This window comes from Myxocyprinus asiaticus, chromosome 26 (genome assembly GCF_019703515.2).
Source record: "Myxocyprinus asiaticus isolate MX2 ecotype Aquarium Trade chromosome 26, UBuf_Myxa_2, whole genome shotgun sequence".
Classification (NCBI taxonomy): Eukaryota; Metazoa; Chordata; class Actinopteri; order Cypriniformes; family Catostomidae; genus Myxocyprinus; species Myxocyprinus asiaticus.
Genome location: NC_059369.1, coordinates 7174502 through 7192170, shown reverse-complemented (window position 1 = coordinate 7192170; position 17669 = coordinate 7174502). Strand labels below are relative to the sequence as shown.

The window sequence follows — 17669 nt, the reverse complement described above, 5'->3', positions numbered from 1 at the left end:
TTCTGTTTCTCACCCACTCCTATCTAGGGCTGAAACGATTAGTCGACGTTATCGACAACGTCGACAATAAAAAATTGTCGACAAAAATTTCAATGCAAAAATACAATATAAGTAAATACAGAAGCACTCTCATTGAGGAATAAGTGGAGCTGGAGCTGCCGCTCCGCTGAAACAAAACTTGTGGAATGCAGTTATATTTAATGCATTGCATGTGATGACCGTGTACGTCAGCCACAACCGAAGACCATTTTTGAACCAGGAAAAGCCCTGCTATGTGCTTTTGCAGTTTCATAATTTTGGTACCTATTCACTTGCATTGTATGGACCTACAGAGCTGAAATATTCTTCTAAAAATCTTCATTTGTGTTCTGCAGAAGAAAGTCATACACACGTGGGATGGCATGAGGGTGAGAAAATGATGAGAGATTTTTTATTTTTGGGTGAACTATCCCTTTAAGAAATTAGCAAAAAATAAGGAGGCTATGGTAAAAACAATCAACACTTTTAGGAGTATTTTAAGTAGTATTTGACCAATAAATTGGCTAGTCCATACAATCAACTGATATTTGACCATTTTTACACTATATGCATTGGCCAATAAGACTGATCACATTATGAATTCGGCAACAGGTCGAAATTTCTTCAGCTTACATCAGTTTGTGCGTACTGAAATTTCAACCACTAACCCGAAGCCAAAGCTAACTCCATTTGTCGGGTAAAAATGTCCACAGAGTGTCGCCAAAAGCGAATTGTGATGTATTAAATGGCGTAATACAACAGAAATGCATATTTTATTAACTCTACCTCCAAACCCCAACCCTAAACCTAACCATCAATGGATTGAAAATGTCATTTTAGAGCAACAATGCAATCTCTGAATCATGCTCACCATTGTTTATATGACAACATTTACTTCCTGGTTTCCATGGGACCAGAACCCATGTCCTAAATGCTGCTCCAGTGGCATCACAGGGAAAGGTGAACACATTTGAAATGGTGCAAACCTGTCTGACAGTGGATGGCACTTGTTAATAATTTGGAAAATGGGGTCAAATTGAGTGTACATAAACATTTAGAAGCAACCTGTTGATTCCCTGTGTGATCATACCAGGCCAATGTGTCAGTTCCCAAATGAAAGCCTTGTCAATAATAATAAATAGTTAAATAGTTAATAAATAAATTTTAGAATAAATAGTGTATAATATAAGTGTTTATTTTATTTCCGTAATTTTGTTTCATTTGCTATCTTCATTATTATGTCATGATTATATTGGCTGCCCTGCTCTCTCTAGATATCAAATTGGCAGTTATAATCTACAATGGGAACCGTTGAAAATCTGGGACTTTTCTTTTAAACCTGTTTTAGGATTTAAAGGGATAGTTCAGCCAAAAATGAAAATTCTCACATCATTAACTCACCCTAATGACATCCCAGATGTGTATGAGTTTCTTTCTTTTGCAGAACATAAAAGAAGATCTTCACAAGAACATCTCAGCTCTATAGGTCCATACAATGCAAGTGAATGGGTGCCAACGTTTTTAAGTTCCAAAAAGCACATAAAGTCAGCATAAAAGTAATCCAATATGAAGCAATATGATAGGTGTGGATGAGAAACAGATTAATATTTAAATCAGTTTTTACCATAAATTTTCCTCCATGCCCAGTAGGTGGCAATATGCACAAAGAATGCAAATCACCTAAAACCAAAGAAGAAGAATGTGGAAGTAAAAGTGAAAGTGGAGAGTGATAGTAAAAAGGACTTAATTATTGATCTGTTTCTCACCCACACCTATCATATCACTTCAGAAGATATGGATTTAACCACTTGAGTCAAATGGATTACTTTTACGCTGACTTTGTCCTTTTGGACCTTCAAAGTTTTGGTCACCATCCAAATGCATTGTATGGACCTACAGAGCTGAGATACTCTTCTAAAAAATGTTTTGTGTTCATTTTTGGGTGAACTAACCCTTTAAACATTTTTAAAACAATGAAAAGTTATAACGTAAAATAAAGTAGAAATAATTAAGGTTCTGTGCTATTCCAAGGCCACTGTTCAAATGTAAGCAAATGTGTGACATTGACCATGCATCATTGTACAATAGGTCAGATTTCCTTGCTTCCATTGAAGCACATAAGATGCTCTCTGGAACATTCTCAAATCATGCTGGATAACATATTCATCAGGTTTTGTGCATGCTTTCATTAAAGCAAACGGAGGACATCCTAAATACTAACTGCAAATTCAGGTGAATTCACCTTTTCACTCAAATTGTTATGCAAGTAATATAATTTGTAACAAAAACACTACTAAATGAGAAAATAGCAAAAAAAGCAGCATTTTCACTAGTGGTTTCAGACTTTTTGACCTATATATTTTGGCATTACATCAACCCATATTGGTCATTATAAAACCCATATTGGTCAACCACTAAAAATAAGTGTTAGTTATTTCCACAATTCATCTCATTTGCTATCATTAACTTATATTATTACACGGCGATCTGGAATACTCGATTCTGATTGGTCAATGGCACCATCTAGCGGTCAGATATTGCTCAGTTACAACCGCATATCCACATATCAAACCACTCATCCGGGTAGGGCTGTCACGATTATGAAATTTGGCTGACAATTAATTGTCAAGCAAATAATTGCGATTATGATGATTGTCTGTTTTAGGGCTTTCACGATTAATTGTCAGAAATTGTCATATTTCTTAAGATGCATGTGTGCTTCAAGTACCTTAAGAAGTATTACTAAGGTAAGTAATTTCTACATATTTAACTTAAAATATATAAAGCAAATAAAAAAACAGGGATATATGATTTCCTTTTAAGGCTTTAAAAACTTATGAATTACATGAAAAATTATTTCTAAATACTTACTATGTATGTCTTTTTGGTCAACTTTAGTTTTGGTTAATTTTACATTTACACTTTATTTTTGGAACTCATATCTTATATATAGTTATTATATTTTTTTTTATATTATATTATATTATATTATGCAATAGTTAAACATTTCTGTCCTAATTTCTTCACTTTCACACGTTATTTTAAAGCTCTTTGATTAAACCCACAAGCTCTTATTTCTCATGAAGCAAAACCTCGGGATTTAGTTTCATCATTTTATCACTCCACAGAAATAAAGTAAGGTGCGGCTCCTCTGTGTCACTGCGTGTCATTAACACTGCGTGTATGAACCCGCTATGAGCAGTAACATTGCCATTGCACAATCGTTTAAAGTGAAGCCAGAGCGCTTTACGTTCACTATCAATGCTTTTATTTGTTTGTTTATATTTTCGCTGGAGTTTGGTGCGAGCCTCTGCTGACGGCACACACATCAGAGTGCTTGAGAAGTGGTTCACGTTTTCTTCCGGACAGGATCTTCTGCTGTGCGGCTCAGCGACGCTCTGAGTTCAACTGAATGACACACAAAGGCACCATTGATGGATATGCATAAAATTCCCTTATTTGGGCATAAATCTGGGAATTGTGAGTCATCTTTTCTGCTTCTCGGATCACTGTGCATCTCTACAAGTAAGCTAATAAAATAATTTCAACTCAAATCAATGTTTCATGTCCATTTAATAATTTATTTATTTGGCAAGAAGTCTTGTAATAAGATGCATAATGAGCAGTCAGGCAGTCATTAATTACAAAATAAACACCCACCATTGAAAAACTCCTATCAGTCAACCACTAAATGTAACCACCCTACATTAAAAATATCACAAAGTCTATTACAGTCATATCCTGTAATACAATGTGGGTTATTTCCTTGGCTGAAATTTTTGATTTTGTTAAGACTTTTTCTGAAGAAAGATAAACATAAATGACAAAAAGCCAAAATATTGAATGCCACTGATCAATATTTAAAGAGTAAGCCATTATTTTGTATAGTGAAGTCAAAATGACCATTTTCACCTATATGATTTTGGAGCAAAAATACAAGTAAAAAAATGAATCACCTTAAAAAGGTGGCAGTGTCATTATTTTATTTGTACACAGAGATAGGAAAGTCTATTATTAAAAACACTACATCTACAGCATCCCTTGTTGCAGTCCAAATACTGCAAAAAAAAAAAAAAAAAAACAATTTCTAAAGTTGGAGTGCTTATAACTCCAGAAGCATTTTAGATATCTTAATACCCTTTTAGGTTCTGATTCACAACTAACTTTTTTTTTTGCATCTTAATTTTTAAGGCTCTATATATGGTTAAATCCCAGAGATATGGAGCTCTCAATGAAGTCCAAAATTTTTTACATTTTACTCATTTTCAGTGGTCGAAAACCAAATGTGGACAACATAGTATGAGGCTAGTTTTTCTTGTCCAACAAAACAAAGATCTTAAGTCCAAATAATGTTAAAACTAGAAATGTAAGTTCAGCGTAGTTCTAGCAGGAAGACTAGCAGCTGTACATCATTGCACCATTGGCTAGGTAACTCCTAGCCAATCACATGTAAGCCATTGCTTTATAAGTCTGCTCACAATCTATCACATTGCTGTTTCAGTGTGCTACCATGGCAACCTCCACCACCCCACCACCACCAGTTGAGTCCCATCCTGCACGGGGGTAGGCTCCTCGCCCCTGCCTCCTATCTCCGGCAGGATATGACGGTTCCGAGTACAACTTTTTCGGACCGCCAGATGGGGCTTACACCAAAGAGAGACATTACATTTCTGTTTTATATTCACCAAATAAATGTCATCTTAAATGTCACTCAAGTCTGCGAGTATTCCATTTTTCACACACACAAAAAAAGTAAAAATCTTGATTTTTAATAACCCAAAAATACATTCATATTAAGGATAAGCGACACATGTGGCTCTTTAGTTAGTGCAATACCTAGTATATCAAGTTTAGTGATTGGTCTGCAAAGCTCTGGAATGCATCATGAGGGGCACCAATGATGCTAAAACCTGACTGTATTTGTAATGATATTCTTGTTGTTGTTGTTGTTGTTAAAAGGGTCTTGGTTGTCAGGAATTATCAAAAAACGAAATTTTAGCTGAGGACCTCTGGTTGAGTTGACACGGAATGACCCATCTATTAAAGTCTACTTACAATGACTTGAACACAAATGGTTTTCCATAGCCATGAACCCTTGTTGTCCATGCTTAAGGCCTGAATCTAAATAACTGTGCTTTCCTCTCTTAGTTTTCAAAGGGATCTGTCAGTGCACTAACAATAAGACAGCTGCATCAAGGGAGATGGGTGGCCTCCCCCCACCGCTCTCTCTCTCCCTTCAGTAATACCGGCCAGCCATTTGTCATCTCAGACATCATTACAACTGCTTATGATGTCATGCCTCGGCTGCAACGCAACAATATTCCACATTTTTCCCAAGGAGACACGCCTTTTGAGTGCGTAGAGGCTTACAGGATGCAGTAGAGGAAAACAAGCTGGAAGATGTGTGGTGCTGATGTGAGCATCACTGCCTCCTGAATGGTTGCGATGTTAGAGATGGTCTCATCTCATTCAGGCAGAATGCTCGCATCAGCACCGCCCGCATCCCACTGGCTCACTGCGGTCAGTCATCAACTCACACAGTGACCCATATCAATACATCACAGGCCTTTGAAAACCTCCACCTGCCTGTCCAATACTACAAATCTCAAAATCTGTCAAAGGTGTTTGTTTGACTATCATCACAGTCCAGCTAAAGCATCTTTACATGCATTATCTGCAATATATATGAACAGCATTGCAACATTTACACAAATACTGTTTTTTGGTGCCATATTTCGCCTTTTCCATCCAATAACGTTGTCTATTTAAAGGGCAAATTGCATAGTATTCTAACATAAATCTCTCCAGACAAAAACAACAACAACAACAACAACAAAACAAACATATAAAACACAAGGTTGGGGTGAAATCTAACAAATCGACATATATTAAAATAAAATAATACATTGTTCATCAGAAAAAGGCATGCATGATGAATTGTTTCCAGTGATCAGAGGGCAATAATGACAACAGAAGCCCAACGCCGCTCAGCAACGCATGATCGACAACAATAACCTTGCATTACATGAATATTTGACATTTGATGTCAGGTGGCGAGTCTGTCAATGACTTTACCTTTGTGTATAACTCAGACGCAGCCATGATGATGATCGCACAGTGTTCCTGCAATCACAGTCAACTGAACATCCGCGCAGTCCAGATCACATCACTCGTGTGGAACGCGTTTAAGGGGATGTCATGAATGCAGAGAGGCTGACCGTGTGCCTCGGTTGGTTCCTCGTGAATGTGTCCGTGTTTCTGGCTTGTCTCTGTTCGTTCTGGGGGCAATCGATGCGGAGAAAATGAAAACGCGGTTGCCATGACCGAGACAAATAATGACGCAAGAGTGCGCTCTGCTGGACAACACTAGACATTTTTCTCATGTTTTGTTTGTCATTTTCTTTTATGTGATTTGCAATAAATAATAAAAACGCATTACCTTTCTCTTAAAATAAATAAATAATAATTATTATTATTATTATTATTAATATTATTATTATTATTATTTTAATAAACACACAATTTTGTCTTCTTTTTTATTCTGAAAGTCAGGAAAATTTCCACCACAGTGTCATTTCCAGCACATCTCTGATTTTGTATTGTGTTTAGTAATATAATTATGTGAACGGAAATGACATTTTTAACGTTTTTAAAATAAAATGGCCGACTACTTTGTCTTGCTAAGGTTGATTTCATATCTAAAATTGTATGTATCCTTAATACGCACGATAATTATAATACATTTCACGTTTTGTTTCATTTGGAAAAATTACAACTTGACTGGAAATTATAAGTAATAAAAATATTCAGCTCACAAGTAATATTTACCTTGATTTTTCTTTGTTTTCTTCAAACATTGTCTCAAATTTCATCTTAAAGGAATGTTCCGGGTTCAATACAAGCTGAGCTTAATCTACAGCATTTGTGGCATAATGTTGATCACCACAAAAAATTATTTTGACTCATCCCTAATTTTCTTTAAAAAATAAATAAATAAAAAAAGAAATCTGGGTTACTGTGAGGCACTTACAACGATTTTTGGAGGGTTTAAAAGCAGAAATCTGAAGCTTTCGAAATTGTCTGGTGTGGTGGAAATGATGTATTTTTTTAAGAAATTTATATAAATCATTTTCACACAATAAATATTGAAGGGACTTATGTATCTTTCACTCTGCATTTATATTAGCATAGTTTTAAACCCTTGTGCCCTGTTTACAACAGTTTCAAAAGTTTTTGAAACATTTTGTGTCACACCTCTTAACTAACTTCTTCCATAGTTATTGGACTTTGGTGGACTTTATCAATTTAGACCTCAATTAGGTAAATTTTTTATTACCTTTACTTTAGTAAAAAGCTAAGTTTAATTTTTATTTAAAAAAAAAAAAAAGACTGCTATGTGTCATGCATTAGGAACATCTGCTGCCTAACAGGACAAGAATATGACAGTTTCAAAGCAATGACAAGTATAGCCTATAGGTGGCCTCAGTGTTCCCCTTATTGTTGCCTGTTCTCTGTAACTCAATGCTGTAACTTATTTTATAGATATTATCACAAGTTATGCATTTGGATATATATTTAGACATTATAAAAGACTATTTTCTGTCAAAGTTTACCCTTTTTTTTTTTTTTTTAAACCACTTGTGCTGAATATTCTGTTATTTTATTTTACAGTAATACCAAATGTAGTGCTCAATGTACAGTTAAGTCTGACCATGTGCCACAAAGAGAAAACTTGGAATAGGCTAAGTAGTTTGTTATTTACCATTTATTTAGCAAAAACCATTCAATAATATCATGCAATCAATTTAGAGCTATGAGAAAATGTGTTTTCACCGGAATACAAGAGTTTCCAAAACAATTAATTTCTATGGTCAGATAAATTTGTCCAAGAACAGTCACATTTTTTTTGGAAAACCACCTAAACGTGTGCGTTTTTAGATGGTAAAAAGAGAAAAAGTCACAAAGTTCTACAGCTTTCCGATAAAGGATACCTTTATATACACAAAAAATCAGACAAAAATGTCCGAACAGTACATGAAAGTTAAACATACTTTGTGTTTTGTGATGAATTTCATAGTTTAATATTGAAAGTATGGATCTGGGAGCAGGTTAAGGCTAAAACAGTCAAATCTATACATAAAATGATTTTGAAAAGTAACAAAAAGTTTTCTAAGTCAGTTTTAATACAAACTACATATAACAAATAGGGAGAAAAAAGTTGAAATTTATTCATTTGAATAAAAATCAACCCTCGGGACATGAAATTGCCCGAAGTTGGAGAAACACCACATAATATAAGTATAATATAATATAATAACACTATAATAATCTAATGCTTTTAAATGTATATACAGTATACAAATTAAGGGTTTATAAATGTGTATATTAAATTGTGTTCATATAAAAATTGTAGTAATAAAACATAATACCAATTATTTAATTTAAATAATATTTAATATTAAAATAGGACAAAAATCTAAAAGATAATTTCTTGGAAAATCCATCAGTTTCCCTTCCACCCTTTGTTGGCACATTCCCCATTGTGTTAGATGGGCCTCACTAAAAATGGATGGGTCAAGTTCTCCCATTTATTTATTTTTTGTACAAAATTTTCCTTAACAACAGAATAGTGGCGCATGCAAACAGTTCTTTCGCACTTTCAGAAATTATAATTTATGCATTTTTTAAAACTGTTTTATAAATAGGTTTGTGAAGTCAAAGAATAATCTCTAATATTCTGGGTGGGCCTGGGTCTACCTTGGCTACATCACTGGGTACATTAATAATTTTCATTTAGCAGCTGCTTTCTATCCAAAGCAACTTCTTACCTGGTCAAAGACACAATAGTGTTGTTAGCTCATGAAACATGCCTTGCCTTCCAAGGTTTGAACTAACAGCCTTTGCAATTCTTTATCAGTGTCTGCTAGAATTAAACACACTGTGTCTGTGGTCTGGTTCTACATTAGCTTCAGACATTTGTTTCCCCAAATGTACAGTAATACAGTTAAAAATACACAGAAACATCAAAGCATTGTTTTGGTTAACAATGTGATTAAAGAACAGTGTAAAATTAAACACATAAAAATCGTGCGACAGCTTCATGAATGCCCTTCAGTTTTTAGCTCAAATCTACCTTCATTATTTTGCTGACCATTGCCTTTATGCAGTGTGGTATTGTGTTCACTTGTTTACCTATAAGCTATTGCAAAAATTGTGATATTGGAATTAATTTAGTGTGCAAAAAATTTGACTTTTGAATCATCATAACCTTAAAGATACTGAAATATACAGTAGCACTACCTAGATAGAAACAGTTGAAGTCAGAAGTTTACATACACTTAGGTTGAAGTCATTAAAAATCATTTTTTTACCACTCCAGATTTCATATTAGCAAACTATAGTTTTGCAAGTTGTTTAGGACATCTTCTTTGTGCATGACACGAGTAATTTTTCCAACAATTGTTTAAAGACAGACTGTTTCACTTTTAATTGACTATATCACAATTCCAGTGGGTCAGAAGTTTACATACACTAAGTTAACTGTGCCTTTAAGCAGCGTGGAAAATTCCAGAAAATGATGTCAAGCCTTTAGACAATTAGCTTCTGACAGGAGGTGTACTGAATTGGAGGTGTACCTGTGGATGTATTTTAAGGCCTACCTTCAAACTCAGTGCCTCTTTGCTTGACATCATGGGAAAATCAAAATTAATCAGCCAAGACCTCAGAAAAAAAATTGTGGACCTCCACAAGTCTGGTTCATCCTTGGGAGGAATTTCCAAATGCCTTAAGGTACCATATTAATCTGTACAAACAATAGTACGCAAGTATAAACATTATGGGACCATGCAGCCATCATACCGCTCAGGAAGGGGGCGCATTCTGTCTCCTAGAGATGAACGTAGTTTGGTGCGAAAAGTGCAAATCAATCCCAGAACAACAGCAAAGGATCTTGTGAAGATGCTGGAGGAAACAGGTAGACAAGTATCTATATCCACAGTAAAACGAGTCCTATATCGACATAACCTGAAAGGCTGCTCAGCAAGGAAGAAGCCACTGCTCCAAAACCGCCATAAAAAAGCCAGACTACAGTTTGCAAGTGCACATGGAGACAAAAATCTTACTTTTTTGAAAAATGCCCTCTAGTCTAATGAAACAAAAATTGAACTGTTTGGCCATAACGACCATTGTTATGTTGGGAGGAAAAAGGGTGAGGCTTGCAAGCCAAAGAACACCATCCCAACAAAGAAGCATGGGGGTGCAGTATAATGTTGTGGGGGTGCTTTGCTGCAGGAGGGACTGGTGCACTTCACAAAATAGATGGCATCATGAGGAAGGAAAATTATGTGGATTTATTGAAGCAACATCTCAAGACATCAGCCAGGAAGTCAAAGCTCGGTCGCAAATGTGTCTTCCAAATGGACAATGACCCCAAACATACCTCCAAAATTGTGGCAAAATGGCTTAAGGACAACAAAGTCAAGGTATTGGAGTGGCCATCACAAAGCCCTGATCTCAATCTGATAGAAAATTTGTGGGCAGAACTGAAAAAGCATGTGCGAGCAAGGACGCCTACACACCTGACTCAGTTACACCAGTTCTGTCTGGATGAATGGGCCAAAATTCCAGCAACTTATTGTGAGAAGTGTGTGGAAGACTACCCAAAACATTTGACCCAAGTTAAACAATTTAAAGGCAATTCTACCAAATACTAACAAAGTGTATGTAAACATTGTGAAAAACTGAGTTTAAATGTACTTGGCTGAGGTGTATGTAAACTTCTCACTTCAACTGTAGATTTATTGGTGACTTAAAATATTGCAGATTTAAAAACAGACTCATAAGCACAGAAGGTTTGCAAAACTATTTTATTTACAAGTCAAAATGGCTCAAAAGCGACCACAGTTTATGCTCATGCAGACCGTGGCGTGAGGAGCCAACAGACAACTGCTTTCCTCCTCTGCATAGAAGACAAGATACAGGTGATCTCATGGAGTTTATCGTGAACATTAGAGGGTGGAGAGGCCTCCTCACTGCTTGCTGTCTAATACCAAACACGAAAAGTCATATATGAAATGAATGTGTTGTGAGGATCTAGAACTGCTTGCCAATCTGTGCACTGACACTACATCATTATAAGGCTTTAAGCACTATGATACAAGGCAAGCTGACAGCAGCCTTAGAGATCTGCATTACATGCTCTCAAACATGACCAACTGAATGTCCTCCACATAAAGCTGAAACATTACAAAAAGAAAAGAGCCTTCTCGTGAAAGAAACAGGGTGCAGATCAACGACATTATTAGCGTTTACTTTCAGTTCATTATCGATTCAAGCACAACTCCCTAATTAAAAGGATGGTTCACCAAAAAATGAAAATTCTGTCATTATCTGCTCATCCTCACGTTGTTTCAAACCTTTATTCTTAAGGCCATATGATGAAAGCAAATGGGGACTGAGGCTGTCAAGCGCCATAGGTGTCCACATGACTTCTGAAGCCATTTGATAATGAAATGCAAGATGTAGGGTGAGTAAATTATGACATTTTTTGGTGAACTATCCTTTTAAGCAGTGGGTAATTCAGGAATGGTTCCAATTAAAATGTAAAACAACTTGTAAAATGCCATTTGCCCTCACTTACTAGTAAATATGTACACTTCCAACTATATACTATAACACATTAAATATCAGAAGACCTTTGAGAACTTCACCCCCTCTTGGGCCACAAGCAACACATCTCACAGTGCTGCAGTTCGGTACAGCTCTGTAACATCTGCAACCCTTGAATATTCAGTGTATTTTCACATGGAGGTAAGAGAAGAGAGGACAGGACAGAGTCAGGAATGCAGGATCAGAGAGAAATGTGGATGACGAGACAGGTAGTGGGAGTGAAGGCCAGCAGAGGGTATCAGCCGGCCAGTTTGCTGGCCACCAAAGAGGGTTTCCTCTGCGGCAGGTCCTGAGGGGTTGGGATGTGGTCGCCAGTGATCTCCGCCTTCTCCGTCTGAGCTGTGGGAAGCTGCTTGTTCTTGATCTTGGCCTTCGCCATATTGTAGTCGCCCGAGTCAAAGTACTTTGGCTGGAAAAGAAAGCAAATCGGAGGAAAAGTTGACATGAGTGAATTTTGGCACAATAAATGTGTTCAAACCAGACACGATGTGAAAAGTTTCCGGCGACAAGAAGTTTGTTAGCCCACACTGGCACAATGTGACAATCACAGCCAATCAGAAAAGATTTCATTTTTAATTCCCAGTTATGTGGATCAGGATTTTGACCAATGAGATTCACAATGGGCAAGAATACCCCGTGCAACACTGCAGAGATCGGTTAAATGGTCAAACACTCCCATTTACGGAAGAGCTTTTGTTGCTTGTTATGTTTAGGAGAAAGGGGCCATTCAAATGGAACATTTTTATGTCAGTCTCTGAGCTGCTTTTCTCCTGCTTTTGTAAATGTGCGCAAGATGGATGTTTTTGTTGTGCTGTCTCGCTGTTTTTTGTTTTTTTTTAGAATCTCATGCAAGGGCGCCACATTTTTGTTTTAGACTTCGTGTCAAGTTAAAAGTAGGGATGCACCGATTCGATACCTGGATTGATATCGGCTCCGATACTGAAGTTTTTAGACGAAACGATATTAGTCCGACTAGCCCGATCAAAGTACAATACGGTCATGTTCGTTACTGTCAAGTTCTAAAAATGACATTAAAAAAAACTTAAAAGCACCATTAAAGTAGTTCATATGCATTTTATTCAAAGCCACTTGACGATTTGCGATAGCTCTCTGAATCGCAAAAGGCTGAGTTTAATAAGTATATATACACCGATCAGCCACAACATTAAAACCACCTGCCTAATATTGTGTAGGACCCCATCGTGCCGCCAAAACAGCGCCAACCCATTCTTCTCACCACAACTGTACAGAGTGGTTATCTGAGTTACCGTAGACTTTGACAGTTTGAACCAGTCTGGCCATTCTCTGTTGACCTCTCTCATCAACAAGGCGTTTCCGTCCACAGAACTGCCGCTCACTGGATGATTTTTGTTTTTGGCACCATTCGGAGTAAATTCTAGGGACTGTTGTGTGTGAAAATCCCAGGAGATCAGCAGTTGCAGAAATACTCAAACCAGCCCATCAGGCACCAACAACCATGCCACGCTCCAAATCATTGAGATCACATTTTCCCCATTCTGATGGTTGATGTGAACATTAACTGAAGCTCCTGACCCGTATCTGCATGATTTTATGCACTGCTGCCACATGATTGGCTGATTAGATTATTGCATGGATGATTGTTGGTGCCAGACGGGCTGGTTTGAGTATTTCTATAACTGCTGATCTCCTGCTGATTAGTATCACTGCTGATAAGTATCACACAGTGAGGTATAGATATTCTAAACTGATTATGAGAAGAAAAAAAAAAACCCACTGGTATCGGATCAGGATCGGCCGATACTGAGAATTCAGGCAATCGAATCAGAGGGGAAAAGTGGTATCAAAGCATCCCTAGTTAAAAGAACCACAACTTTTAATAGTGAGTATCAAGGCTAGAGGTACAGCTATATATCGGTTTTACCGATTAATCGCTGCCGATGGTTGCCTTTTGGAACTATCGGTTATCTGCAAAAATGTATGCCGACAGTTGCGGGGATTTTTTATTTTATTTTGTCCTGTGTGGCTGTCGCTGGAGGATTCTACAGTTAGAATGCATTGGTTCTACAGTATACCAGCGGCCTCTGGAGGTGAAATACAAACAATCACGCGGGGATTTGCTGCATCTAGAAATCTTTCATAATTGACAACATTCATCTATTATTTTATCCTCACTTCAATACATATTTTGTTATTTTGATTAAGTAATGAAGTGTTTTAAATTGAAGCGAGGACCTGCAAAGAAAAATTTGACTATATGAATATGTGCTCTGTCAGCACATATTTCATATCTTGTGAATATTGGTAATAATAAACATTAATTCTTATTAAACCTCATCTGGTTATGAGTTAGTTATATACATATAAAACCCTTCATCTGGTGAAAATATGGGCTATAAAAATCTTAATTTGGTAAATACTTAAATATAGAGCATTGTAGCGGAGCCAAGTCTCGCCCGTTGTACAAATGTGCCTCAGTTTGTTCCTGTGAGGCAGCAGATGTCCTGATTCCACCTCCGCCCTAATCTTAACCATATGGAGCCTGTAAGGCTGAGTAGCCTGCCAGGGAACAACACATGGCACCTTTCACCCATGGTGACAAGGCTCCATCATTTCAAAATAAGAGTCCCTTGTGTGTTTTGGGCTTCACATTAGGCACCATTTTATCTGGTTATTATTGGGATTTTGGTTAAACAATAAACTGCATCTTGGATTTTATTCATTTTGGACTCTTGTAGCCTCCATGTCTATGCCCGTCATATTAATGAAAGGCAAATTTTTTTAACATTCTAAAAATTTATTTTTAGAATAAATTAGTTTTAAAAACTATTGGCCGATTAATCTGTTAGCGGTATTTTTCACCACCTTAGTTACCTATCGACCCCTACTCAAGACACCTACATTCTGTGCTATTCATTGTGCTTTTTGTTTTTTATCAATTAATTTGTATGGCAACACCCAAAATGCAAAAATGGATCCATGTGTGGCCTTGTTGTCGATTACAACAGGTAATCATGACATTAATTCATCTCTATATGTTTTTGCTATATGCTTAACAGCAAAGAAAACACTCCAGGTAACAGTGGCTACAGTAAAATGTTATATAAAACAGAAATATACGCAAATTTACTGCTGAGGCCGCTGTCGTTTTGGTTGTTTTTACATTAGGTCATAACAGTCAAGTCAGAGATTTCGTAGAATTCAGTTTCTCAAAGACATGAATGTTTTGTTTTTTTGGGGGGGATTTTTCCCCTTTTTCACCCAATTTGGAATGCCCAATTCCCAGTGTGCTTTTAAGTCCTTGTGGTTGCGTAGAGATTCGCCTCAATCCAGGTGGCAGAGGATTGATTAATTTCAACCCAGTTGCCTCCGCGTCAACTCACCACACACCCCACCGAGAACGAACCACATTATAGCGACCACGAGGAGGTTACCCCATGTGACTCTACCCTCCCTAGCAACCAGGCCAATTTGTTTGCTAAGGAGACCTGGCTGGAGTCACTCAGCACGCCCTGGGATTCCAACTAGCGAGCTTCAGGGGTGGTAGCCAGCGTCTTTTACCACTGAGCTACCCAGGCCCATGAATGGTTTTAACAAGCCAGAATCTTGTCTTGTAATTAATGTAATTCCGATATGACGTGAACGCACCACAAGACACGTGAAAACCAATGACCTTGTCTAATGTGTCATCACATTCCATATTTTAATGTACGTGAAAATATCACCAGTCATATGGACTACATTAAAAATAGTTTATGGTGCTTTGTTGTTATTTTTGGAGCTCAACAGCATCCATCCCCATTCACTTACATTGTATGGAAAAGGGCAGCTTGGACATCCTGCTAAACTTCTTTTGTCTTCCATGTTAAAACAAAAGAAAGTCATATGGGTTTGGAACAACGTGGGGGTGATAAAATTATGACAGAATTGTCATTTTTGGATGAACTACTGTTTTGAAATTCAAAGAAACTGTGTATTGACTTAACATTGATATACTTATGTAACTATACTACTGAACATATGAATTCAGAGAAGGTCTCTTGTTACGTTTCTGTGTGGTTCTGGGGTACTGAAGCCCATTTTCTGGTGAAGTCTGTCCATCTTACCATGACCGAGTCTAATGATCTCAAACCGACCAGAACGGAGTGTGTAACAAACACGGCTCTCAGTACTCGCTCCATCTATGGCTCATGAGTCACATGCACTGACTGTGTAAAACACTAAAGCCCTGTGATCTGTGCCAGCATTACTAACCCAATGGCCTACTAAAAATAATGTTTGTTTTATCCCTTTGTCAGAACAAAACTTTGAGAAATTAAGAAATGGTGTCGAACAGTGAGAATCGCACCCCTTTCTGCAGTCTTTTCCTGAGCAGGTCAGATCCTCCGGGTTTATTGCCCAGGTGAGGGTATTTGGCCTTCAGTTTGGCTTCCTCCAGTTTCTCTGGACAGAACTTATTCTCCTCATCCTGAGAAAACACACACAACACACTCAAAAGTGACTTCAATGGGATTTGTTTGAACACAATTATTAGGTTATATTTAACTGTTCATATCTGTACATCAATATTAATAATCCTATGTTGGTGTGCACAGATTATGATGAGATGACTGTGTTGTTATATGAAATTATTAAATATTGTGCTTCAGTACACTTAGCTTCACATGCTAACTGCTGGCTAACGCCATCACAGCCCAATCCAGAACAAAACAAACCAACTTCAGCGTTATTATTAATCACTACTTAACATTTAGAAGTGTTACATATGTAAGATGATCTGGTTATTTCTGTGTTAGCTCAAAATATTGATAGAATGACGGAGGACAAGGCCTTTCTACAATAGTAAAGCTTAGCAGAGCTTTACACAGCATTAAAATGCACTAATAAGACAGAAAATAAGGCATTAATCACATATAACAGCAATACTTCAGCAGGTTTTATTCGGAGAAATAGTATTTCAGTCGATCTGTTTTCGGCTGGATCTGATTTGCTCGAGTCTGTAAAAAAAGGTTATGTAGCGGACAGGCTCAAACGTGACTGACATCAGCGGTTTGATCAAATCATTTTAATCTACTCACTTTCTGCTCCTCCACGGGCGTCTCCTCAAGCTTTGTGTCCTCCATTTATTTGGCTGTAATTACTCCTGTCGATGGATTAGTGCAGAAATCAACGCCTGTGCTCTAAATCTGCGCACTATGTGCTAGTCCAGCCCGCCCACGAATGTATCAAACCTACTATGGCGAAGGCTCAGCTCATGAATATCAATTACGCAACGATACGTTCGCCCAATCGTACATTCCAGGCGCGCATTATAAATATTAAATACGTACTATACTGTTCACTACTAAGTGAACGCACGTAACGTAATTAATATTAATAAATACTACTATTACCATAGTAGAATTTAAAAAACCAAACCCTCCCACACTCTCAGTGTAGGCGTGAGAACGTAGAAAGTTCCACGATAAAACTTGAAATTGCTCATAAAAAATATTAAACTGTTGACCTGCTGACCTAGTAGTACTGATGAACATGTTAGTACTGTTTAAAAAATAAATCGTTTTAAACGCTCTGTGTGTGTGTGTGTGTGTGTGTGTGTGTGTATATATATATATATATATATATATATATATATATATATACCTTTCAAAAGTTTAGGGTCACTTACTCATTCTTTATTATAAATTTTTTTCTTCACAGTTTAGAATAATAGTAAAGTCATCAAAACTATGGAATAACATAAATGGAACTATGGGAATTATGTTGTGACTAAATTAAATTCAAAATAAATCAAAACTGTGTTATATTTTAACATCTTCAAAGTAGTCACCCGTTGCCTAGAATTTGCAGACATGTACTCTTGACATTTTCTCAACCAACTTCTTGAGGTATCACCCTGGGATGCTTTTAACAGTATTGAAGGAGTTCCCATCTATGTTGGGCACTTATTGGCTGCTTTTCTTTATTATTTTGTCAAAGTTATCAATTTAAAAAACTTTTTTTTA

The 17669-nt window shown here is 36.9% G+C and overlaps 2 protein-coding genes across 2 annotated transcripts in view; both read right to left on the bottom strand.

Moving 5' to 3' along the window:
- Positions 1 to 6263, bottom strand: part of myo5aa (myosin VAa) — a 141262-nt gene extending 134999 nt beyond the window's left edge. The window contains exon 1 of the mRNA XM_051656695.1: positions 6094 to 6263. Within this exon, the coding sequence (XP_051512655.1) occupies positions 6094 to 6120 (27 nt within the window). The 5' untranslated portion in view covers positions 6121 to 6263. The remainder of the gene's footprint in view (positions 1 to 6093) is intronic.
- A 4603-nt stretch (positions 6264 to 10866) lies between these two features.
- Positions 10867 to 16899, bottom strand: arpp19a (cAMP-regulated phosphoprotein 19a). The gene is made up of 3 exons (XM_051656731.1): positions 16743 to 16899; positions 16013 to 16132; positions 10867 to 12094 (listed from the first exon to the last, which is right to left on the bottom strand). Exons 1-3 carry the CDS (start codon positions 16785 to 16787, stop codon positions 11924 to 11926), a joined length of 336 nt encoding a protein of 111 aa, XP_051512691.1. The 5' UTR covers positions 16788 to 16899; the 3' UTR covers positions 10867 to 11923.
- Positions 16900 to 17669: the final 770 nt, after the last annotated feature.

Bases quoted from the DNA above. Each gene is read 5' to 3' on its own strand.
- arpp19a (XM_051656731.1), bottom strand. From the start codon at position 16,787: ATGGAGGACACAAAGCTTGAGGAGACGCCCGTGGAGGAGCAGAAA. The intron at 16,133-16,742 runs GTGAGTAGATTA...GTGTTTTCTCAG, and splicing joins CGCCCGTGGAGGAGCAGAAA to GATGAGGAGAATAAGTTCTG. The intron at 12,095-16,012 runs GTGCGATTCTCA...TTTCTTTTCCAG, and splicing joins GGAAAAGACTGCAGAAAGGG to CCAAAGTACTTTGACTCGGG.